Raw genomic sequence first — 27,302 nt, forward strand, 5'->3', positions numbered from 1 at the left:
TCTCTCTCTCTCCTACTTACAGGACTGTAGTATCTCTCTCTCTCTCTCCTACTTACAGGACTGTAGTATCTCTCTCTCTCTCTCCTACTTACAGGACTGTAGTATCTCTCTCTCTCTCCTACTTACAGGACTGTAGTATCTCTCTCTCTCCTACTTACAGGACTGTAGTATCTCTCTCTCTCCTACTTACAGGACTGTAGTATCTCTCTCTCTCTCTCCTACTTACAGGACTGTAGTCTCTCTCTCTCTCTCTCTCCTACTTACAGGACTGTAGTATCTCTCTCTCTCTCTCTCCTACTTACAGGACTGTAGTATCTCTCTCTCTCTCTCCTACTTACAGGACTGTAGTATCTCTCTCTCTCTCTCCTACTTACAGGACTGTAGTATCTCTCTCTCTCTCTCTCCTACTTACAGGACTGTAGTATCCTCTCTCTCTCTCTCCTACTTACAGGACTGTAGTATCTCTCTCTCTCTCTCTCTCTCCTACTTACAGGACTGTAGTATCTCTCTCTCTCTCCTACTTACAGGACTCTGTAGTATATATCTCTCTCTCTCTCCTACTTACAGGACTGTAGTATCTCTCTCTCTCTCCTACTTACAGGACTCTGTAGTATCTCTCTCTCTCTCCTACTTACAGGACTCTGTAGTATATCTCTCTCTCTCTCTCCTACTTACAGGACTCTGTAGTATATCTCTCTCTCTCTCCTACTTACAGGACTGTAGTATCTCTCTCTCTCTCCTACTTACAGGACTGTAGTATCTCTCTCTCTCTCCTACTTACAGGACTCTGTAGTATATCTCTCTCTCTCCTACTTACAGGACTGTAGTATCTCTCTCTCTCTCCTACTTACAGGACTCTGTAGTATATCTCTCTCTCTCCTACTTACAGGACTGTAGTATCTCTCTCTCTCTCCTACTTACAGGACTGTAGTATCTCTCTCTCTCCTACTTACAGGACTCTGTAGTATATCTCTCTCTCTCCTTCTTACAGGACTGTAGTATCTCTCTCTCTCTCCTACTTACAGGACTCTGTAGTATCTCTCTCTCTCTCCTACTTACAGGACTGTAGTATCTCTCTCTCTCTCCTACTTACAGGACTGTAGTATCTCTCTCTCTCTCTCCTACTTACAGGACTGTAGTATCTCTCTCTCTCTCTCTCCTACTTACAGGACTCTGTAGTATCTGTGTGACTCTCTTCTTCTGTTCCATCATATTGAAGTCCTGTCTGAGGTCAGGTGACATGTTCCTCTCTCTCAGGTACTCGGGATCGTTGGGGTCGATGCGGTCAAAGTATCGTTCCTTAGGACCACCGGGTCCTCCACCGGCGCTGGGCGTGGGAGGGGTGGTCACCACGGCGTGATGGCTGCCTGCGCTCATGCCTGCTTCCTACGCTGCTCTGATCGAGCTCAGCTTCTCACTGGAACGAGAGAGAGAGAGAGAGAGAGAGAGAGAGAGGTTTAGAATAGAGATCTGACAGTTTGAGTTGCGTCATCCATCATTCAAGTTGCTTGAGATAATGTCACTTGCAACCTGTAACTGCAACAGTAATTGTGTCCAATTGCTTATTGTGACAGCGGTTTTACACTGAACTAAACTAAAAGACACAATGGAAATAGGACAGATATGTAGAAAAACAATGGAAATAGGACAGATATGTAGAAAAACTATGGAAATAGGACAGATATGTAGAAAAACAAGTCCAGAACATGTAGTTCCCAACTTCCCATTTAGTGGTGGAAAGGTTTATCATCCCAAAGGGAACATTTATTCTGCACAAGTCTAATTTGCCAGACTGTGGGAAAACAATGGTTTTAAGTCATGTTGCAAACTACCATTGAGCACAGATGCAGAGCCCCAAGTTATGAATAGACCCAAACTAAGTCTATTCCTGTGGGCAACAACTGTTCCAACTAAAAAGAATCCAAACTAGCATGGACCCTTGACTTTTTTTAAACCAAAGAGGACTATCACTGCAAAATAAGTGAATTCCTCTGAACAGCGACCATTGACTTTAACCAAACTGCACGCTAAACAGACAGTGAGACATGAGTATGCAGAGCCCCAGGTCAAGTGTAAATACAAAGTCAATTCATTTCACCATTACCTTTCTAAAGAAGCTATTCCTATGACATTACTAATAATCAAACAGAGAGATAAACAGACAGAAGTACAGGATAACAGGTGACATGTCCCACAGGGGACAGACGGACAGAGAGGAAACAACAGCAACGTGTCTGCCAAGCAAGAAGAGGATGCCCATCCTATCAGGTCGTCTGCTGTGGGAAACGTTGCTCTCTGATTGGTCAACGATCTGACGCCAGCAACAGGAGTCAGGACCCGCTCTGACTCTGGACAGATTTGTGTTTCCATCATACACACACACACACACACACACACACACACACACACACACACACACACACACACACACACACACACACACACACACACGCTGTTATCTACATGGAACGTGCTCCAGAGCGGGAAAGAAAGACAAACAAAGCGAACGAGAGAGAGACTCATATTTTGTTAGCCCATCAGGGTCATGACTGGGTTAGTGAATACATTTCCCCTGACTATTGCCTCACCCTGTTCCAGTTGGCATGACAACACACAACAGTTGGAAACAGCTATAGTATGTGTTATTGACTCTCCTGAACCACTTGTTGCCATGCCAAATGAAGGAGAGAGCACAACAATGTCTGCAAAAGGGCCATGGATTTAATGACGGTATGAATGGAAAAGATCAACTAATGAGACAGAGAGTGTAAGAAACCATCTCCCAGGTTGCTTTGCGGCGTGGCTGTGGAGGTTAAAGGCTTCGGTTCGGCTGGCGCCTAGCCAAGTGTGCTCACATACTCTCTTCAAAGATCTTCGCTTGAAAAAGCAAAAAGCGGCAATAGTACCGTTTGTCCATCTTGAGGCGCCGTAGCCAGTATACACTTCCTCAACATAGTCTGAATTAATCTAAGATAACTCAAGAAATGTCATTCATTTTGACGGTTCTGCCGAGTAGATCTTAGTCACGCAATTTTACTAAATGTTTGGTGCAGTATTTCTCTTCGGCCTGCCTCGAGAAAAAGAGTTGTGTGCACGAACAGCTGAAATAAAACTCTAGCCGAAGACCAAAACAAACAAAAACGTCACAAAATGTCGTCAAAATACACTGCTCAAAAAAATAAAGGGAACACCTAAACAACACAATGTAACTCCAAGTCAATCACACTTCTGTGAAATCAAACTGTCCACTTAGGAAGCAACACTGATTGACAATACATTTCACATGCTGTTGTGCAAATGGAATAGACAACAGGTGGAAATTATAGGCAATTAGCAAGACACCCCCAATAAACGAGTGCTTCTGCAGGTGGTGACCACAGACCACTTCTCAGTTCCTATGCTTCCTGGCTGATGTTTTGGTTACTTTTGAATGCTGGCAGTGCTTTCACTCTTGTGGTAGCATGAGACGGAGTCTACAACCCACACAAGTGGCTCAGGTAGTGCAGCTCATCCAGGATGGCACATCAATGCTAGCTGTGGCAAGAAGGTTTGCTGTGTCTGTCAGCGTAGTGTCCAGAGCATGGAGGCGCTACCAGGAGACAGGCCAGTACAACAGGAGACGTGGAGGAGGTCATAGGAGGGCAACAACCCAGCAGCAGGACCGCTACTTCCGCCTTTGTGCAAGGAGGAGCACTGCCAGAGCCCTGCAAAATGACCTCCAGCAGGCCACAAATGTGCATATGTCTGCTCAAACGGTCAGAAACAGACTCCATGAGGGTGGTATGAGGGCCCGACGTCCACAGGTGGGGGTTGTGCTTACAGCCCAACACCGTGCAGGACGTTTGGCATTTGCCAGAGAACACCAAGATTGGCAAATTCGCCACTGGTGCCCTGTGCTCTTCACAGATGAAAGCAGGTTCACACTGAGCACGTGACAGACATGACAGAGTCTGGAGATGCCGTGGAGAACGTTCTGCTGCCTGCAACATCCTCCAGCATGACCGGTTTGGCAGTGGGTCAGTCATGGTGTGGGGTGGCATTTCATTGGGGGGCCGCACAGCCCTCCATGTGCTCGCCAGAGGTAGCCTGACTGCCATTAGGTACCGAGATGAGATCCTCAGACCCCTTGTGAGACCATATGCTGGTGCGGTTGGCCCTGGGTTCCTCCTAATGCAAGACAATGCTAGACCTCATGTGGCTGGAGTGTGTCAGCAGTTCCTGCAAGAGGAAGGCATTGATGCTATGGACTGGCCCGCCCATTCCCCAGACCTGAATCCAATTGAGCACATCTGGGACATCATGTCTCGCTCCATCCACCAACGCCACGTTGCACCACAGACTGTCCAGGAGTTGGCGGATGCTTTAGTCCAGGTCTGGGAGGAGATCCCTCAGGAGACCATCCGCCACCTCATCAGGAGCATGCCCAGGCATTGTAGGGAGGTCATACAGGCATGTGGAGGCCATACACACTACTGAGCCTCATTTTGACTTGTTTTAAGGACATTACATCAAAGTTGGATCAGCCTGTAGTGTGGTTTTCCACTTTAATTTTGAGTGTGACTCCAAATCCAGACCTCCATGGGTTGATAAATTGGATTTCCATTGATTATTTTTGTGTGATTTTGTTGTCAGCACATTCAACTATGTAAAGGAAAAAGTATTTAATAAGATTATTTCTTTCATTCAGGTCTAGGATGTGTTGTTTAAGTGTTCCCTTTATTTTTTTGAGCAGTATATATGCACGAACTGTTCCGGATGGGAATCATGGGTCGCCTTTAGGTTAACCCTTGTATTAGAGACGGGAGGGGCAGTATTAGAGACGGGAGGGGCAGTATTAGAGACGGGAGGGGCAGTATTAGAGACGGGAGGGGCAGTATTAGAGACGGGAGGGGCAGTATTAGCAATGAGAGGGGCAGTATTAGCAATGAGAGGGGCAGTATTAGCAATGAGAGGGGCAGTATTAGAGACGGGCAGTATTAGAGACGGGTAGTATTAGAGACGGGAGGGGCAGTATTAGAGACGGGAGGGGCAGTATTAGAGACGGGCAGTATTAGTGATGGGAGGGGTAGTATTAGAGACGGGAGGGGCAGTATTAGAGACGGGAGGGGCAGTATTAGAGACGGGAGGGGCAGTATTAGAGACGGGAGGGGCAGTATTAGCAATGAGAGGGGCAGTATTAGAGACGGGCAGTATTAGAGATGGGCAGTATTAGAATTAGAGATGGGAAGTATTAGAGATGGAAGAGGCCGTATTAGAGATGGAAGGGGCCGTATTAGAGATGGAAGTGGCCGTATTAGAGATGGAAGGGGCCGTTTTAGAGATGGAAGGGGCCGTATTAGAGATGGAAGGGGCCGTATTAGAGATGGGAGGGGCAGTATTAGAGATGGAAGGGGCCGTATTAGAGATGGAGTATTAGAGATGGGAGGGGCAGTATTAGAGATGGAAGGGGCCGTATTAGAGATGGAAGGGGCAGTATTAGAGATGGAAGGGGCCGTATTAGAGATGGAAGGGGCCGTATTAGAGATGGAAGGGGCAGTATTAGAGATGGAAGGGGCAGTATTAGAGATGGAAGGGGCCGTATTAGTGATGGAAGAGGCCGTATTAGAGATGGAAGGGGCCGTATTAGAGATGGAAGGGGCCGTATTAGAGATGGGAGGGGCAGTATTAGAGATGGAAGGGGCCGTATTAGAGATGGAGTATTAGAGATGGGAGGGGCAGTATTAGAGACGAGAAGTATTAGAATTAGAGATGGGGAGGGGCAGTGTTAGAGATGAGAAGTATTAGAATTAGAGATGGGGAGGGGCAGTATTAGAGACGGGAGGGGCAGTATTAGAGACGGGAGGGGCAGTATTAGAGATGGGAGGGGCAGTATTAGAGATGGGAGGGGCAGTATTAGAGATGGAAGGGGTAGAGAGCAGGCTGGCCTCAACCAGATGGCTTGAGGTTTCCACCCAACAGAGAGAGAGCAACCACTACAGCTGGAACTGTTTTCACACACAGACACAGACAGACAGAGAGAGAGAGAGAGAAATGTAAACATATGTTTCCCATGCCAATAAAAAACATTGAATTGAATTGAGAGAGAAAGCGAGAGACCTCTACAGCTGAGATTGTTTACCAACCACTCCAGTCACATGACCGCAGGCCACTTAAGAGGGTTACCCTAGCAGCAGAGAAAGATCTACTGTACCTGCTGTCTCACTCTCTCCTCCCTTTCTTTTCTCCCTGTCCCTTTCCCTTCCTTTCTCTTTCTAATGGAACTGAACAAGATGTTTCAGATTAAGAGCCACAACGCACAGCTCTGGGCTACCCTGTAGTCTGGACCCGACCCAGTGTGTTGAACAACGCACAGCTCTGGGCTACCCTGTAGTCTGGACCCGACCCAGTGTGTTGAACAACGCACAGCTCTGGGCTACCCTGTAGTCTGGACCCGACCCAGTGTGTTGAACAACGCACAGCTCTGGGCTACCCTGTAGTCTGGACCCGACCCAGTGTGTTGAACAACGCTCAGCTCTGGGCTACCCTGTAGTCTGGACCCGACCCAGTGTGTTGAACACACAGCTCTGGTCTACCCTGTAGTCTGGACCCGAGCCAGTGTGTTGAACACACAGCTCTGGTCTACCCTGTAGTCTGGACCCGACCCAGTGTGTTGAACACACAGCTCTGGTCTACCCTGTAGTCTGGACCCGACCCAGTGTGTTGAACACACAGCTCTGGTCTACCCTGTAGTCTGGACCCGAGCCAGTGTGTTGAACACACAGCTCTGGTCTACCCTGTAGTCTGGACCCGACCCAGTGTGTTGAACACACAGCTCTGGTCTACTCTGTAGTCTGGACCCGAGCCAGTGTGTGTGTTTCAATGGGACTACATTGACTCAGGCTATGAGCCGGCGAGCATGCTGGTTACTACAGCCCCCTGCAAGCTCCTCTCTGTGTTACAAGGGACACAGCTATAATAGTTTGAACTTACAGTAGGGGACCTTGTATGGACACAAAGCAAGATGAATGATCTCTTTATGACTTTATTGTAAGACACTACTAATACATTTCCCTCAAAAAGCTAATGTATAAAGTACCAGTCTGTCTGTATGTACATTACATGTTTGAGCCAAACTCCAGATGGTATATCATTATGTGTACATAGTACCAGTTAGTATATAAAAAATACTATTACAAGTGAAAGACGACATAGATTCAAAGCCAATGTAGTGACAGGTTGTCTGATAGTCTGACCAAATAGGCCATCGCCATGACACTGGAGACAAGTGCATGCTGGACATTCCGATGCCATGCCCAGCTGACACTTGTGACCCCGAGAGGGGAAGGGCTTAGGGGGATGACATGAGTTAATGGGTTTACCACGTTGTCATGACAACCAGACAGCCAAATAGGGCCAACAGTGCATCCTACAGCAGGGTTTCCCACGCTGCAATGTAAATAGAAGGATGGTACTATGAGCAGGGACCAATAGTCTTTTCTGATACATGACCTATGGAGTCACCGTTCACAGGTGGTTTCTAGAGTTTTACCTCAGGTCGCCAGGTCAGATTTCAGCAAATAAATCATTACTACTATACAAAGGGCTGGGAGTTTTTCCTGGTCCTGTCTAATATAATATGGACTGTAATGTAGGACTACAGTGTATGAGCCTTACTATCCTGTCTAATATAAGCTGTAATGTAGGACTACAGTGTATATATGAGACTTACTATCCTGTCTAATATAATCTGTAATGTAGGACTACAGTGTATGAGCCTTACTATCCTGTCTAATATAAGCTGTAATGTAGGACTACAGTGTATGAGACTTACTATCCTGTCTAATATAAGATGTAATGTAGGACTACAGTGTATGAGCCTTACTATCCTGTCTAATATAAGATGTAATGTAGGACTACAGTGTATGAGCCTTACTATCCTGTCTAATATAAGCTGTAATGTAGGACTACAGTATAAGTGAGGTCTATGATCATAACCTGTATGACATTTAGGAAGGTCAACATTGCGTCGGCTTCTTGATATCAAGCCACTGCTCCACTTAGGCTTGGCTGGAGCTGACATGACTCTCTTTATCAGCTGAATCATCACACATTGGAACACTTATGTTTCTTCTATGGCAGAACTCCAAACCAACCTTCTCCCCCCTCTCGTCCCCTCCCCCTCCTCCTCTCTCCCTCTGATCCTCAACTCTGTAATTTACATGGACATTAATAAAATCCCAGCTAGAATAATCTGTTCAAGTCAAAGCAGCTGGACAACTCTCCCTGAAGGTTACATAACATCACATTCCCCGGGGTGTGTGTGTGTGTGTGTGTATGTATGTATCATTGTGCCTGTGTGTGATTGAGTGTGTGTGTATTCAATTCATCCTTTCCCAAAGCCATGTCCTGGTTTATTGAATGAAACTGCAGAGGGCAGACAGGCTACTGTACAGCCAACTATAAAGACACAGGCCTTAGGACTACAGCTACCCTGCCACTACAGCTACCCTGCCGACTACAGTTACCCTGCCGACTACAGCTACCCTGCCGACTACAGCTACCCTGCCGACTACAGCTACCCTGCCGACTACAGCTACCCTGCCGACTACAGCTACCCTGCCGACAGTTATACAGTGAATATGTAATTCTATTGGGAGTAGGGATACGAGAGCGAGAGAGCGAGATTCTATGGGGAGTAGGGATACGAGAGAGCGAGAGAGATTCTATGGGGAGTAGGGATACGAGAGAGTAAGAGAGAGAGAGAGAGAGAGAGAGAGAGATTCTATGGGGAGTAGGGATACGAGAGAGAGAGAGAGAGAGAGAGAGAGAGAGAGAGAGAGAGAGAGATTCTATGGGGAGTAGGGATACGAGAGAGAGAGAGAGAGATTCTATGGGGAGTAGGAATACGAGAGAGAGAGAGAGAGAGAGAGAGAGAGAGAGAGAGATTCTATGGGGAGTAGGGATACGAGAGAGAGAGAGAGAGATTCTATGGGGAGTAGGGATACGAGAGAGAGAGAGAGAGAGAGAGAGAGAGAGATTCTATGGGGAGTAGGGATACGAGAGAGAGAGAGAGAGAGATTCTATGGGGAGTAGGGATACGAGAGAGAGAGAGAGAGAGAGAGATTCTATGGGGAGTAGGGATACGAGAGAGAGAGAGAGAGAGAGAGATTCTATGGGGAGTAGGGATACGAGAGAGAGAGAGAGAGAGAGAGAGAGATTCTATGGGGAGTAGGGATACGAGAGAGAGAGAGAGAGAGAGATTCTATGGGGAGTAGGGATACGAGAGAGAGAGAGAGAGAGAGAGAGAGAGAGAGAGAGAGAGAGATTCTATGGGGAGTAGGGATACGAGAGAGAGAGAGAGAGAGATTCTATGGGGAGTAGGGATACGAGAGAGAGAGAGAGAGAGAGAGAGAGAAGATTCTATGGGGAGTAGGGATACGAGAGAGAGAGAGAGAGAGAATTCTATGGGGAGTAGGGATACGAGAGAGAGAGAGAGAGAGAGAGAGTTCTATGGGGAGTAGGGATACGAGAGAGAGAGAGAGAGAGATTCTATGGGGAGTAGGGATACGAGAGAGAGAGAGAGAGAGAGAGAGATTCTATGGGGAGTAGGGATACGAGAGAGAGAGAGAGAGAGAGAGATTCTATGGGGAGTAGGGATACGAGAGAGAGAGAGAGAGAAATTCTATGGGGAGTAGGGAGAGAGAGAGAGAGAGAGATTCTATGGGGAGTAGGGATACGAGAGAGAGAGAGAGAGAGAGAGAGAGATTCTATGGGGAGTAGGGATACGAGAGAGAGAGAGAGAGAGAGATTCTATGGGGAGTAGGGATACGAGAGAGAGAGAGAAGATTCTATGGGGAGTAGGGATACGAGAGAGAGAGAGAGAGAGAGAGATTCTATGGGGAGTAGGGATACGAGAGAGAGAGAGAGAGAGAGAGAGAGAGAGATTCTATGGGGAGTAGGGATACAGAGAGAGAGAGAGAGAGAGATTCTATGGGGAGTAGGGATACGAGAGAGAGAGAGAGAGAGAGAGAGAGATTCTATGGGGAGTAGGGATACGAGAGAGAGAGAGAGAGAGAGAGAGATTCTATGGGGAGTAGGGATACGAGAGAGAGAGAGAGAGAGAGAGAGAGATTCTATGGGGAGTAGGGATACGAGAGAGAGAGAGATTCTATGGGGAGTAGGGATACGAGAGAGAGAGAGAGAGAGATTCTATGGGGAGTAGGGATACGAGAGAGAGAGAGAGAGAGATTCTATGGGGAGTAGGGATACGAGAGAGAGAGAGAGAGAGAGAGAGATTCTATGGGGAGTAGGGATACGAGAGAGAGAGAGAGAGAGAGAGATTCTATGGGGAGTAGGGATACGAGAGAGAGAGAGAGAGAGAGAGAGAGATTCTATGGGGAGTAGGGATACGAGAGAGAGAGAGAGAGAGAGAGAGATTCTATGGGGAGTAGGGATACGAGAGAGAGAGAGAGAGAGAGAGATTCTATGGGGAGTAGGGATACGAGAGAGAGAGAGAGAGAGAGAGAGAGAGATTCTATGGGGAGTAGGGATACGAGAGAGAGAGAGAGAGAGAGATTCTATGGGGAGTAGGGATACGAGAGAGAGAGAGAGAGAGATTCTATGGGGAGTAGGAATATGAGAGAGAGAGAGATTCTATGGGGAGTAGGAATACGAGAGAGAGAGAGAGAGAGAGAGAGATTCTATGGGGAGTAGGGATACGAGAGAGAGAGAGAGAGAGAGAGAGAGATTCTATGGGGAGTAGGGATACGAGAGAGAGAGAGAGAGAGAGAGAGATTCTATGGGGAGTAGGGATACGAGAGAGAGAGAGAGAGAGAGAGAGAGATTCTATGGGGAGTAGGGATACGAGAGAGAGAGAGAGAGAGATTCTATGGGGAGTAGGGATACGAGAGAGAGAGAGAGAGAGAGAGATTCTATGGGGAGTAGGGATACGAGAGAGAGAGAGAGAGAGATTCTATGGGGAGTAGGAATACGAGAGAGAGAGAGAGAGAGAGAGAGAGAGATTCTATGGGGAGTAGGGATACGAGAGAGAGAGAGAGAGAGAGATTCTATGGGGAGTAGGAATACGAGAGAGGGAGAGAGAGAGAGAGATTCTATGGGGAGTAGGAATACGAGAGAGGGAGAGAGAGAGAGAGATTCTATGGGGAGTAGGGATACGAGAGAGAGAGAGAGAGAGAGATTCTATGGGGAGTAGGGATACGAGAGAGAGAGAGAGAGAATTCTATGGGGAGTAGGGATACGAGAGAGAGAGAGAGAGAGAGAGAGATTCTATGGGGAGTAGGGATACGAGAGAGAGAGAGAGAGGAGAGAGATTCTATGGGGAGTAGGGATACGAGAGAGAGAGAGAGAGAGAGATTCTATGGGGAGTAGGGATACGAGAGAGAGAGAGAGAGAGAGAGAGAGATTCTATGGGGAGTAGGGATACGAGAGAGAGAGAGAGAAGGGAGATTCTATGGGGAGTAGGGATACGAGAGAGAGAGAGAGAGAGAGAGAGAGATTCTATGGGGAGTAGGGATACGAGAGAGAGAGATTCTATGGGGAGTAGGGATACGAGAGAGAGAGAGAGAGAGAGAGAGAGAGAGAGAGAGAGAGAGAGAGATTCTATGGGGAGTAGGGATACGAGAGAGAGAGAGAGAGAGAGAGAGAGAGAGAGATTCTATGGGGAGTAGGGATACGAGAGAGAGAGAGAGAGATTCTATGGGGAGTAGGGATACGAGAGAGAGAGAGAGAGAGAGAGAGAGAGAACCAGACCAGAATAAAGAAACAGGCCTTATACTGTAGGAAACCACTAGCAGTGAATTGATAGGGACCTGTTGGTTGGGAGAAACAGATCAAAACAAGAGGTAGAGATGGAAAAGGAGAAGAGAGACAGTATGAGATCCAGAGAGTGAGAGAGTAAGAGGGAGGGAGAGAAAGGCATAGAAAGAGAGAGAGCATGGTGAACGTGAGAACGACAGAGGAACTGCTGGATGAGTGCAATCCTCTGGGGTCAATCCCTAACAGCTGTGGAGTTGCCTAAATAAAGTTGCACAGCCCCTCACCCCCCTTTACCCCCCAGTGTTGACAACACCAGACTCCCCCTCTGCTACGAACACAAGTCCCCCAGTGTGTATGGAATAACCACACAACCACAGAACTAGCTAACACACACCTCTTTTACGAGGTATCCCAATGTGTATTGAATATCTACACAACCACAATAGAAGCAGCAGACAGACACACACACAGACACACACTTCCGTCAGTGCTTATAACACAAGGCTCCCCGTAAAACCACAACACAACCACAGACCCAGATAAACACAGGACAGCAGTATCCCTGCTCAGTACCCAGTCACAAGATGCCCTGTTCCCAGAGCGCTCCCTCCTGCGCCCTCAATGTTCCCTTTGTCCCCATTCCCAACGTTCCCGTCACTCGGGTCACCCGGCGGGAGTTTCACACAGCAGGACATTTCGTTTCGGAACCAGAGTTAAGGGGTGAGAGGTGAGAATCTAATGTTCAAAGTGAGGTGAGTTCACACAAATTCAGAAGTTCACACAAATTAGAAAAAAATTGAATAAAAAAAGAGACATGATTGAGGCACCACCTAAAGACCAGTTTATTTCAGTCGTGTGTCTCTGTTGACAGACAAAGCTTTTGTCAGATCAAATTGATCAACTAAATAAATAAATCAATAAAAACCATTGATACCATACTGACCGCAAAAGACCGTTTTGACTTGACCGCAAAAGGCCGTTTTGACTCAAGAGACTGCTTAAAGAGCACCAGACTGTGACTGTTATCCGGTTGGTCTCGACTGGTAGCCCGAAGCAAAGTAACAGCAATCTCTCTGACCTATCGACCTTTCAACCTTTGGCCTACTGCTCCGCCGCCAGCCACACACCCCTTCCACGACTTCAGGCATTTTTCTTTTTTGTTTTACCTTTATTTAACCAGGCAAGTCAGTTAAGAACAAATTCTTATTTTCAATGACGGCCTAGGAACAGTGGGTTAACTGCCTTGTTCAGGGGCAGAACGACAGATTTGTACCTTGTCAGCTCGGGGATTCGATCTTGCAACCTTTCGGTTGCTAGTCCGACGCTCTAACCACTAGGCTACGCTGCCGCCCCACATAATGTGTCACTATGTGGAGGAGAGGGTGGTCTGAGGAAAGGTCAACGCTTTGACTGAAACTAAAGCTTAGCCACGAAGCCCGAATAAATCACAAATGTGCATAGTGTTATTCACCAGTGTGCAGAGGCTCTCTTCATTACTCCAGTTACCTCACCTCATGTCAGGATGACATTTAGCCTTGAACTAACTCCAGCGGGGAGGACAGATTAGATTGCTCTCCATACAGTCCCACAAACCTCACCCCTCCTCTCTTCTGTTGACAGCTATCCTGCTACAGTGTACCCTCCTCTTCCTTCCCCCCCTCCCCCTCTCCCCATAAACCCCCCCTTATTGGGCTTTATTGTCATGGGAAACATATGTTAACATTGCCAAAGCAAGAGAAACAGATAATAAACAAAAGTGAAATAAGTAATATAAAATTAACAGCAAACATTACACTCACAAAAGTTCCAAAAGAATAAAGACATTTCAAATGTTATATTATGTCTATATACAGTTTCCCTCTCTTTCCCTCTCTTACACCTCATCCCCTCTCTACTATTTGTTATCATGCCTGCTGGATTCTTCTGCCTCTCTTTTAGCCATCACCCCTATTAATAGGGACAGGCTTTTGGGTCGCGTTACCGACCGTATGGGAACAATACCAGGAAACAATCCCACACACTAATTATAGATGGCTATCTACTGTGCTGCGTGGCCTTACACATTGTAGGTGGGCGGGGTGTGTGTGCGCTTTCAAAATAAACAGAGTGAGGACACAAAACCCCACTGAATAATCTACGAGTGAAAGCATGATGTTGTAACCATGTAATGTACATCATCTATGACGTGGCTGCTGTGAAGTTAAGTTACGTAGGCCTGGCCAGCCATGCAAGCCAATCAGAAATGTCCATTCCACCCTTACTAGACAGTTAAGCGTTTCAACTTGAACTTCGACGATGCACTGTAAGCAGAGAACAAGCTCTACTCTTCAGACCTCTAGGTAGTATATTAGTGTACTGAGCAGTATTCATTCCTACTGTTTAGCTGATGAGTACAGCTAATCTACCTACAGTCTCCATTGACTCAGTGCTAAGCATGTTGAGAGAGAGAAAGGCAACACAACCAACGGGTGTTCATCGTGGAAGCCAGGAATTCCCCCTTAAATTGGTAGCTGAACCAACAGCTTGAAATCACAATCACAGCTCACAGATTGAAATGAGTTCAGTCAACTCATTTAGTTGAAGTAGGGAGTGACAGTCAACAACACACACAAAGAAACACGCGTAGCTAACTGACCTTATTGTGTCCCCTGCACTCAGTCAGTGAATCTGATAGAACCTGGAATAGAAACGCCAGTCAAAACGCATGTCTACTTCCTCGCCTCGCTTAGAAATCCCAGAGTAGATCCACGGGGACGCAGACGAAAAATAAAGAGAGGGAGAGAGAAAAAAACAGTCCGTTCACTGCTTCTTCGTCTCCCTTCTCCAAGTTGATCCTATATGTTAGTCCCGGACCAAACCAAAAAAATGGACTGCCTGAAGACAACAGAGTCGCTGCTAGTCTCAGACTCCACTGCCACACACACTCCACTCCCTCGCTGCTCTGACTGCTCTGACTGCTCTGACCGCAGCAGAGGAGAAAGAGATTTCAACAGCTGTGAGTGTGTGTGTGGGTGTGTTTGTGTGAAAAGGAGCTAAAGGAACCACGTGATAGGCTTAATCCTCTGCCCACTGAGGGAACACACACTGCAGTCTGACCAATCAGGGGCCGGCTGTCACACACCGGCCCCCTCCCTTCTCCCTTTCCCTCTCTCCTGCTCTTATTCTAACTCTTCTTTCTCTCTCTCGTTCTATCCCTCTCTTTTTACTTTCTCTCTCTTGTTCTCTCTCTCTCTCGTGTTTTGGAAGTATACTGGCAGGTTACAAATCACCATGGCACATAGCTAACATGTTGTCGCTCTAAGGTAACACACCCCAACTGTTTCTATTTGCCATGTTCTACATACCTACTGTACTGGAGAAGGAGGCATTGTGCATACCTGGGGAGGTAGCTAGCTAGAACATTGAGTATACCTAGCTATAGAAAATTGTGGGTGTGTGTGTGTATGTCTACGGAAGCACAGCCACAGCAGTAGAACAGCGTGACCACATTTCTGCAGGACGCAGCCTAAACAATAGACCTTTATCATCCAGCCTTATCAGGTCAAGGCTGTAAATAAAACGTGGCTCCTTATCAATGAGGTTTCAGCCTGGTTCTTGGGGACTAACTCTCATGTGTGTTATTGAGTCTCGTGTCTTTAGCTGACAGAGGAAATCAAAGGGATGGTCTTCCTATTGTGCAATACTCTATTACAACATGACCAAGAGGTTATACATGGAGTCATACTTTCCCAGACACACATTAACCCGAGTCTTGACAGAAACACCTCCAATGAAGAATCTCCATTGAACATGTTTTTTAGTCTACAGGCTTAATCTGCTGCCCAGGAAACCGGCCCAGCGAGAGTAAGCTGATCCCAGATCAGTCTTTGAGTAAGACTGTGTCTTAGCATGAAATAAATGCTATGGAAACAGAAGACGACCCTTTGCTCTGGTAGCCCTGGAAACAGAAGACAACCCTTTGCTCTGGTAGCCCTGGAAACAGAAGATGACCCTTTGCTCTGGTAGCCCTGGAAACAGAAGATGACCCTTTGCTCTGGTAGCCCTGGAAACAGAAGAAGACCCTTTGCTCTGGTAGCCCTGGAAACAGAAGAAGACCCTTTGCTCTGGTAGCCCTGGAAACAGAAGAAGACCCTTTGCTCTGGTAGCCCTGGAAACAGAAGATGACCCTTTGCTCTGGTAGCCCTGGAAACAGAAGATGACCCTTTGCTCTGGTAGCCCTGGAAACAGAAGATGACCCTTTGCTCTGGTAGCCCTGGAAACAGAAGATGACCCTTTGCTCTGGTAGCCCTGGAAACAGAAGATGACCCTTTGCTCTGGTAGCCCTGGAAACAGAAGATGACCCTTTGCTCTGGTAGCCCTGGAAACAGAAGATGACCCTTTGCTCTGGTAGCCCTGGAAACAGAAGATGACCCTTTGCTCTGGTAGCCCTGGAAACAGAAGAAGACCCTTTGCTCTGGTAGCCCTGGAAACAGAAGATGACCCTTTGCTCTGGTAGCCCTGGAAACAGAAGAAGACCCTTTGCTCTGGTAGCCCTGGAAACAGAAGAAGACCCTTTGCTCTGGTAGCCCTGGAAACAGAAGACGACCCTTTGCTCTGGTAGCCCTGGAAACAGAAGAAGACCCTTTGCTCTGGTAGCCCTGGAAACAGAAGATGACCCTTTGCTCTGGTAGCCCTGGAAACAGAAGATGACCCTTTGCTCTGGTCAACAGTAGTGCATTAGACTACATAGAGAATAGAACCATAAACAGAAGACAGTCTGAAGGAGTTATACTTGACTGTGGTAGAGGAGACATCCCTCGCTTTGATCATGGAGACAGTGGTGACTGTGTTGTGGTGGGTGGATAGTGTTGTAGATTTGACAGGGCTGTGTGAAAGATTAGAGGGGTGTTAGTGGTGTGTGTGTGTCAGTAAAAGGGTATTACAACGCCTTTCCCCTATTTTACCTAGATATTGTGTGTATGCACTGATATGTAGGCTGTGAGCTGTTTTTACATGTAGTTCTGTCCTTGACCTGTTCTGGTCTATTAATGTTCTGTATTATGTCATGTTCTGTGTGGGACCCAGGAAGAGTAGCTGCTGCTTTCGCAACAGCTCATGGGGATCCTAATAAAATACCCCCCAAAAAAATGTTTAATAAATGTGTGTGTGTGTGTGTGTGTGTGTGTGTGAGTGATTAAATGTCAGTGAATGTGGTTAAGATTAGAGTGGTTGTGATTAAATATTGATGGACACATCTTCTTCCTCGTGATGTAATACTCCGCGCGCGCACGCACACACACACACACACACACACACACACACACACACACACACACTTATCATCACTTTACAGGAGGAGACCGCAGCCGGGCTATTGATCCCACAGACAGCCAAACCATCCAGCAGCCTAGCCTTTACACTATTCTGATAAATACTAAATATAGCCTCAAGACCAACTCAATCAATTCAGAGCACTGGATGGGCTCTGTCACCCTTCATGCCAACTGACTGAGCGTTTACTGTATAACTCAACAGTCTAATGCCATCCCCAGCTGGCACCACCAGCCCTGAGTCCGGATCTCTCATCCCCTACCACTCAACAACACACACTGACTACCCAATGACAATCAATGGGCTCCATAAAACACAGCATTTAGAAAGGACAGCTAGCGTTGAGCTTTGGCTCTGCTCATATTTCACATGACCACGGATAAGGGCTGCTGACTAAGACTTTAAGACAACGAAGAGGCCAAGCAGCCATGACTTTGCTCATTGTGTTCATGAAATAGGCCATCATTGTAAATTGTAACTGACTTGCCTAGTTAAATAAAGGTAAAAAAATTATAAAAATACCAGGGAGAAAGGAGAAACCAGCTGACTGAAATTGAGGTAAAACAAAAGTCTATTGTAAATTCTAGTGATTAATGTAACTACTCCCCATATTGTCTTAAGGCCAGGCATCACATCTTAATAGGTGGTTTATTTCTCTTAATCCTATCACAATCAACTTTTACCAGTTGTAGACACAAATAAAACATTTTGTTTATGTTGGTGGTATGATAAACTAAAGAAAATGTACATTTTCAAGTTTACCTTATGTTTATTCTTTTTGAAAATATGAATGTTAATGGACCAAAATCAAATACAATTTTATTTGTCGCGTACACATATTTTGCAGATGTTATCACAGGTGTTGTGAAATGCTTATGTTGCTAGCCCCAGCAGTGCAGTAATATCTAACAATACACCCAAATCCAGAAAAATAAAAGAAATGAATTAAGAAATATAGAAATATCAGTCCGGAATATAAATATATATGTATATGATGGTGGGTATAGACATTATGGACACCAACAAATCTCTAAATGGATAAGTAGATGCAAAATGTCATTTCACCTGTGGTGCCTGGCCAAAAGTTGATACATTTTGTAAGTTTTGCGATCATACTCTGATACTCCCCTTCTGACCTCCTCTTTTGCTGGGTGTTCCATCGTTTGAAGTCAGGAATAGTCAAAAGAACGATTCTATCTGACCCTGGATGGGTCTCCTCTCTGCACTAAAGCCATTAAAACTGAATGACTTCTCTTTCCCAAACATCACCAAGCCACCCAACTCCTTTCAGGTGTGGTTTAGATCGGCGGCCATTTTGTTTTTCCAACACGGTCCCGACATGAGGTCAAGTGTTTGCATTCCTCTCCCCCTGCATCAGTGAGTGAACAACGACGTACCCCCTTCTCCTGTTTCCCAGAAGTGTTGAGATGAACGCTGACAGAATGCTGATAAAACGGTTTACGGTAAACGGACACCAGTAGGTACTGCAGGCCTGACTGGCTTCCTGTGTCTCTGTGTTGTGTTATGATGTGTGATCATCTGTACAGCGTTATAGGGGTCCGTAGGAGGACTAACTAACAGAGATACTGTAGTGTCATAAGGGTTAGTAGGAGGACCATCTCTGTTAGTTAGTCCTCCTACTGACCCCTGTGACACTACACTATCTCTGTTAGTCCTCCTATTAACCCCTATGACACTACAGTATCTCTGTTAGTTAGTCCTCCTATTAACCCCTATGACACTACAGTATCTCTGTTAGTTAGTCCTCCTATTAACCCCTATGACACTACAGTATCTCTGTTAGTTAGTCCTCCTATTAACCCCTATGACACTACAGTATCTCTGTTAGTTAGTCCTCCTATTAACCCCTATGACACTACAGTATCTTTGTTAGTTAGTCCTCCTACTAACCCCTATGACACTACAGTATCTCTGTTAGTTAGTCCTCCTACTAACCCCTATGACACTACACTAACAGAGATGATGTAGTGTCATAGGGGTCAGTAGGAGGACTAACAGAGATAGTGTAGTGTCATAGGGGTCAGTAGGAGGACTAACAGAGATAGTGTAGTGTCATAGGGGTCAGTAGGAGGACTAACAGAGATAGTGTAGTGTCATAGGGGTCAGTAGGAGGACTAACAGAGATAGCAGGTTAGGGTTGACAGGTTAAGAGCATTACAGGGAGTAGTCACATGAATCACCTAAAGCTAACAGAACAAACCTATCTGGCACCCAGGCTAAAAATCTTCTCCCTCCACCTGTACTCTATTAACCTGGACTCTGAACTGAATATTGCTCTGTTTTACTAGCGCTTCTGTACATCCATGAAGTTAAACCATAGTGAAAGATAGCAATATTTAGTTTGGGTTTCAGGCTAGCAATCTGTACCTCTGCAGGCCTGAACACAACAGAGCAGTATGTCATCATGACATAGAGAACACACCCCCAGAGCTGCCACGCCTGTAATAACACACTAAAACCTGTCTAGGTTTATATTTCTAGGACAGCGATCCTAAGTAACCCACTAATCCATGTTCCAGAGGTACATGTTTCAGGGTAGAGGGTAATGCTGTCAGAGTGGGTGTGTTTCCAGTTGTACAGGATACACATGGTATACACTGTCCAACTAAATGCTTACTGGCAGGTTCCTTTTTGACAATGCAACAACAAAAACAAACAATAAAAGATAGGAACATAAAGTAAATGGCTCAGTAGAATAGAATAAACATTCTAGCATAAGTATAATACAGGAAGGCACAATTTATAGTCCAATATTTACACACACATCAGGGCAGGGGGTTGGGGGTAAGTGTTTACATTGTTCAGTATTAGCAGTTCTAAATAAGAGTCTGGTAGCAGCAGCTGTGACGTGTGTGTAGCATGAATATATTGTATATGTCAGGGTAATGTTTAACGCAGGGTAACTACGTTTGGTTCATTTCCTGGGACACTGAACAATGCATTCAGTATCTGTGCAGCCGTGTGTATTATTAGTAACACGCACGAGCACGCACGCACGCACGCACGCACACACGCACACACACACACACACAGAGTGGAGAGATAATGTAGAGAAGGAGGGAGACAGTGGAGAGATAATGGAGAGAAGGGGGAGACAGTGGAGAGATAATGGAGAGAAGGGGGAGACAGTGGAGAGATAATGTAGAGGAGGGAGACAGTGGAGAGATAATGTAGAGAAGGGGGAGACAGTGGAGAGATAATGTAGAGAAGGAGGGAGACAGTGGAGCGATAATGGAGAAGGAGGGAGACAGAGTGGTCCTGCTGTGTTTACTCAGAGATTGGTTACTCCATCTTCTTTCTGTGTTGATGTGGATGGAGATGGTTGTGTGTATGTACAGTTGAAGTCGGAAGTTTACATACACCTTAGCCAAATACATTTAAACTCAGTTTTTCACAATTCCTGACATTTAATCCTAGTAAAAATTCCCTGTCTTAGGTCAGTTAGGATCACCACTTTATTTTAAGAATGTGAAATGTCAGAATAATAGTAGAGAGAATGATTTATTTCAGCTTTTATTTCTTTCATCACATTCCCAGTGGGTCAGAAGTTTACATAGACTCAAATAGTATTTGGTAGCATTGTCTTTAAATTGTTTAACTTGGGTCAAATGTTTCGGGTAGCCTTCCACAAGCTTCCCACAATAAGTTGGGTGACTTTTGGCCTATTCCTCCTGACAGAGCTGTCTGAGTCGGTACAGCCACCTGGTTTCTTCACGCATCCCGCCGACAGAAACAAGCATCTCTCTGGTAAGAAGAAGGGCGGGGGTTAACGAGACGTGGTGTGATCATAACAACATACAGGAACTCAAGTCCTTTTGTTCACCTGACTTAGAATTCCTCACAATTAAATGCAGACCGCATTATCTACCAAGAGAATTCTCTTCGATCATAATCACAGTCGTGTATATTCCCCCCCAAGCAGACACATCGAGGGCCCTGAAAGAACTTCATTCGACTCTATGTAAACTGGAAACCACATATCCTGAGGCTGCATTCATTGTAGCCGGGGATTTTAACAAGGCTAATCTGAAAACAAGGCTCCCCAAATTCTATCAGCATATCGATTGTGCTACCAGGGCAGGCAAAACCCTGGATCACTGTTATTCTAACTGCCGCGACGCATATAAGGCCCTCCCCCGCCCTCCCTTCGGAAAAGCTGACCACGACTCCATTTTGTTGCTTCCAGCTTATAGACAGAAACTAAAACAGGAAGCACCCGCGCTCAGTTCTGTTCAACGCTGGTCCGACCAATCGGATTCCATGCTTCAAGATTGCTTCGATCACGTGGACTGGGACATGTTCCGCATAACGTCGAACAACAACATTGACGAATACGCTGATTCGGTGAGCGAGTTTATTAGCAAGTGCATCGGTGATGTTGTACCCACAGCGTCTATTAAAACATTCCCCAACCAGAAACCGTGGATTGACGGCAGCATTCGCGCAAAACTGAAAGCGCGAACCACTGCTTTTAATCAGGGCAAGGTGACTGGAAACATGACCGAATACAAACAGTGTAGCTATTCCCTCCGCAAGGCAATCAAACAAGCTAAGTGTCAATATAGAGACAAAGTGGAGTCGCAATTCAACGGCTCAGACACGAGAGGTATGTGGCAGGGTCTACAGTCAATCACGGACTACAAAAGAAAAACCAGCCCCGTCGCGGACCACGATGCCTTGCTCCCAGACAGACTAAACAACTTTTTTGCTCACTTTGAGGACAATACAGTGTGACGGCTGCAGTGAAGGAGAGCCTGCAGGTTTTTGACACGGCCCGCTACCAAAACCTGCAGGCTCTCCTTTACTGCAGCCGACGTGAGTAAAACATTTAAACGTGTTAACCCTCGCAAGGCTGCAGGCCCAGACGGCATCCCCGGCTGCGTCCTCAGCTGGCTGGTGTGTTTACAGACATATTCAATCAATCCTTATCCCAGTCTGCTGTTCCCACATGCTTCAAGAGGGCCACCATTGTTCCTGTTCCCAAGAAAGCTAACTGAGCTAAATGACTATCGCCCCGTAGCACTCACTTCCGTCATCATGAAGTTCTTTGAGAGACTAGTCAAGGACCATATCACCTCCACCCTACCTGACACCCTAGGCCCACTTCAATTTGCTTACCGACCCAATAGGTCCACAGATGACGCAATCGCCATCACACTGCCCTAACCCATCTGGACAAGAGGAATACCTATGTAAGAATGCTGTTCATCGATTACAGCTCAGCATTTAACACCATAGTACCCTCCAAACTCGTCATTAAGCTCAAGACCCTGGGTCTCGACCCCGCCCTGTGCAACTGGGTCCTGGACTTCCTGACGGGCAGCCCCCAGGTGGTGAGGGTAGGTAACAACATCTCCATCACGCTGATCCTCAACACTGGGGCCCCACAAGGGTGCGTTCTCAGCCCTCTCCTGTACTCCCTGTTCACCCACGAGTGCGTGGCTATGCACGCCTCCAACTCAATCATCAAGTTTGCAGACGACACTACAGTGGTAGGCTTGATTACCAACAACGACGAAACGGCCTACAGGAGGAGGTGAGGGCCCTCGGAGTGTGGTGTCAGGAAAATAACCTCACACTCAATGTCAACAAAACAAAGGAGATGATCGTGAGCTTCAGGAAGCAGCAGAGGGAGTACCCCCCTATCCACGTCGACGGGACAGTAGTGGAGAGGGTGGAAAGTTTTAAGTTCCTCGGCGTACACATCACGGACAAACTGAAATGGTCCACCCACACAGACAGCGTGGTGAAGAAGGCGCAGCAGCGCCTCTTCAACCTCAGGAGGCTGAAGAAATTCGGCTTGTCGCCAAAATCACTTACAAACTTTTACAGGTGCACAATAGAGAGCATCCTGTCGGGCTGTATCACCGCCTGGTACGGCAGCTGCTCCGCCCATAACCGTAAAGCTCTCCAGAGGGTAGTGAGGTCTGCACAACGCATCACCGGGTGCAAACTACCTGCCCTCCAGGACACCTACACCACCTGATGCCATAGGAAGGCCAAAAAGATCATCAAGGACAACAACCACCCGAGCCACTGCCTGTTCACCCCGCTAACATCCAGAAAGCGAGGTGCATCAGTACAGGTGCATCAAAGCTGGGACCGAGAGACTGAAAAACAGCTTCTATCTCAAGGCCATCAGACTGTTAAACAGCCATCACTAACATTGAGTGGCTGCTGCCAACATACTGACTCAACTCTAAAATTGATGTAATCAATTTATCACTAGTCACTTTAAACAATGCCACTTTATATAATGTTTTCATACCCTACATTACTCATCTCATATGTATATACTGTACTCTATACCATCCACTGCATCTTGCCATCTTGATGTAATGTATCACTAGCCACTTTATATAATGTTTACATACCCTACATTACTCATCTCATATGTATATACTGTACTCTATACCATCTACTGCATCTTGCCTATGCCGTTCGGCCATCACTCATTTATGTATTTTTATGTACATATTTGTATTCATTCCTTTACACTTGTGTGTATAAGGTGTTGTTGTGAAATTCTTAGGTTATATTACTTGTTAGATATTACTGCATGGTCGGAACTAGAAAGTATTTTTAGTAGGATTAAATGTCAGGAATTGTGAAAAACTGAGTTTAAATGCATTTGGCTAAGGTGTATGTAAACTTCCGACTTCAACAGTACCTCTGGGCCGTACCCATGATGACTGAACACATAAATCTGGGCCGTACCCATGATGACTGAACACATAACTCTGGGCCGTACCCATGATGACTGAACACATAACTCTGGGCCGTACCCATCATGACTGAACACATAACTCTGGGCCGTACCCATCATGACTGAACACATAACTCTGGGCCGTACCCATCATGACTGAACACATAACTCTGGGCCGTACCCATCATGACTGAACACAAAAAAAGTAGCAATTCCATTTCCTTGCCTCAGTGCACGAGAGTGGCAGCTGTGAGGTGGGGGCTTGCATCTAAACTCAGTAACATTATTTCAATGCATCTTTATGACTCTTAGGCACTAGGATTTACAGCATATATAAGGTCAGGTCACAATTCATTACTGTCATGTTGTTACCTGGGGTGAACCAGTCAGCAGCTGTTCATTCATAGTGTATTATTATACTGTGTTTCTGTCTGCTCTGTGTATTGAGTGATGGGGCCATCAGCCACAGGTTGACTTCAAACAAAACACTGCTACCTGGCTGTACCATGACACTACCAATGGATAGCAATCAAAGTATTCCCTGTGTGTACAACACGTACCCGCCCTGTAGGGATGGTTTTGTGAAGGAACACACACACACACACACACACACACACACACACACAGCCCCATTGGATCCCAAATCCTAGCCATGTTTCCATGGAGATAGTGTGTATGTGTATTTCCTCTAATTGATCATGTAATGGACCAGTGTCTACAGAGACAGAGAATGTTCCTGTAATAGGAATGATCCACCCTAAACTTGGCCTCTATGTTGCTCATAGTGGAGAGAGAGAAAGAAAGAGAGAGAGAAAGAAAGAGGGAGAGAGTGCAAGAGAAGGAGAGAGGGAAAGAAAGAGATACAGAGAGACAGACAGAGAGACAGAGAGAGAGAGAGAGAGAGAGAGAGAGAGAGAGAGAGAGACAAAAAGACTGGATACACCATAGCCTGGCACTGAGGGAACACTAGATAAAGGGGTTTGGAATACAACATATTTGTCATTGTCTCTCACTAAGCTACATTTTTTGACATCACAGGAAGAACACTTCAGTCAAAAAATCATAGTCCCAAAGTTCAGACTCAATGAATGTACAGTAGCACATAAACTATCAAAGACAACATGTTCTTTGTAGGCCAGATTCCCACCAGCCATCAAAGATGTCAAAAGAAGGGCATCGTATTCTCACATCTGACACACGGAAGGTCAACGTTCAATATGAAAGCAGTAGAACTGGGCTGCGCCAGGCAGCGGCTCTAAAACATTGTGTGTGTGTGTGTGTGTGTGTGTGTGTGTGTGTGTGTATGTCCGTGCGCCAACAGCTACAACAGACACGTTGAATCGCAACCACATCATGAAGCTGAATCAGGAACAAACAATTAATATGGTGTTTATGGTGCTTCTCTCTCATCAAGATGCTGGATAATAACAGTCTGTTAATGGAGCTAAGAGATACGGAATCAACATGGTGTGTGTGTGTGTGTGTGTGTGTGTGTGTGTGTGTGTGTGTGTGTGTGTGTGTGTGTGTGATAACCGATAGAACAGTGAATCAGTTATTATCGGTTGATAATGATGGTGCTACTGAAACATCACGAAGGGAAGTGAGAGGTGTCATGATGTCAATCAGGGTAATTAAGGATAACGAGAGTGGAATCTGAATCTTCATATGTACATGAACCTAGCACTCCTATGCACTGCAGTATAGTACACATAACAACCCACGACATCCAGCGACTCAGCCAGCGATGGTGCTAGTCCAACACTCCCTGGGCTGCGAGAGGGGCCCAAGATGGGAAACCAGAACCCTGGTTGAGATGCAGTGATCTGGGCTAAAGGAATCTGGAGGGGTGCCTGTAGTGGCTGTGGCGTAGTATGCAGCCCCATGCCTCTAGGGTCTGAAGTCTGTATCCCAAATGGCACCCTATACCCCACATAGCGGGCCCTGGTCAAAAGTAGTGCACCATGTAGGGAATAGAGGTTGACCGATTAATCGGAATGGCCGATTAATTGGGGCCGATTTCAAGTTTTCATAACAATTGGTGATCTGCATTTTTGGACACCGATTATGGCCGATTACATTGCACTCCACGTGGCAGGCTGACTACCTGTTATGCGAGTGCAGCAAGGAGCCACGGTAAGGTGCTAGCTAGCATTAAACTTATCTTAAAAAAAACAATCAATCAATCATAATCACTAGTTAACTACACATGGTTGATGATATTACTAGTTTATCTAGCCTGTCCTGCGCTGCATATAATCGCTTAGGTACACGTTGCTCCAACCATAAACATCAATGCCTTTCTTAAAATCAATACACAAGTATATATTTTTAAACCTGCATATTTATCTAAAAGAAATCCAGGTTAGCAGGCAATATTAACCATGTGAAATTGTGTCATTATGCGTTCATTGCACGCAGAGTCAGGGTATATGCAACAGTTTGGGTCGCCTGGCTCGTTGCGGACTAATTTGCCAGAATTTTACGTAATTATGACATAACATTGAAGATTGTGCAATGTAACAGGAATAACGTTTTGTTTTCGAGATGATGGTTTCCGGATTTGACCATATTAATGACCTAAGGCTCGTGTTTCTGTGTGTTATTATATTATAATTAAGTCTATGATTTGATAGAGCAGTCTGACTGAGCGGTGGTAGGCAGCAGCAGGCTCGTAAGCATTCATTCAAAATAGCATTTTCGTGCGGTTTGCCAGCAGCTCTTCGCAATGGTTCAAGCATTGTGCTGTTTATGACTTCAAGCCTGTCAACTCCCGAGATTAGGCTGGTGTAACCGATGTGAAATGGCTAGCTAGTTAGCTGGGTGCGCGCTAATAGCGTTTGAAACGTCACTCGCTCTGAGACTTGGAGTAGTTGTTCCCCTTGCTCTACATGGGTAACGCTGCTTCGAGGGTGGCTGTTGTCGATGTGTTCCTGGTTTGAGCCCAGGTAGGAGCGAGGAGAGGGACGGAAGCTATACTGTTACACTGGCAAGACTAAAGTGCCTATAAGAACATCCAATAGTCAAAGGTATATGAAATACAAATCGTATAGAGAGAAATAGTCCTATAATTCCTATAATATCTTACCTGGGAATATTGAAGACTCATGTTAAAAGGAACCACCAGCTTTCATATGTTCTCATGTTCTGAGCAAGGAACTTAAACGTTAGCTTTTTTACATGGCACATATTGCACTTTTACTTTCTTCTCCAACACTTTGTTTTTGCATTATTTAAACCAAATTGAACATGTTTCATTATTTATTTGAGGCTAAATTGATTTTATTGATGTATTATATTACGTTAAAATAAGTGTTCATTCAGTATTGTTGTAATTGTCATTATTACAAATAAAAAATCCAAAAGAAATCGTCCGATTAATCGGTATCGGCTTTTGTTGGCCCGCCAATAATCGGCATCGGCGCTGAAAAATCATAAATCGGTCGACCTCTATACACAAGTATATATTTTTAAACCTGCATATTTAGCTAATATTGCCTGCTAGCATGAATTT

General features: G+C 45.8%; 1 protein-coding gene across 7 annotated transcripts in view; it reads right to left on the reverse strand.

Moving 5' to 3' along the window:
- LOC106589748 (gamma-adducin) overlaps positions 1 to 27,302 on the reverse strand; it is a 150,770-nt gene that overhangs the window by 31,113 nt on the left and 92,355 nt on the right. For 3 of the 7 annotated variants that reach the window (XM_045707977.1, XM_045707984.1, XM_045707988.1), the window contains one exon: positions 1,168 to 1,417. In XM_045707977.1, coding sequence (XP_045563933.1) covers positions 1,168 to 1,377 — 210 coding nt within the window. In that variant the 5' untranslated portion in view covers positions 1,378 to 1,417. Of the gene's footprint in view, positions 1 to 1,167; positions 1,418 to 14,389; positions 14,734 to 27,302 lie in introns of those variants that run through there. The other 4 variants (XM_045707994.1, XM_045707972.1, XM_045707995.1 and 1 more) reach the window with 2 other exon arrangements.

This window comes from Salmo salar, chromosome ssa02 (assembly GCF_905237065.1).
Source record: "Salmo salar chromosome ssa02, Ssal_v3.1, whole genome shotgun sequence".
In the NCBI taxonomy this organism is placed as follows: domain Eukaryota; kingdom Metazoa; phylum Chordata; class Actinopteri; order Salmoniformes; family Salmonidae; genus Salmo; species Salmo salar.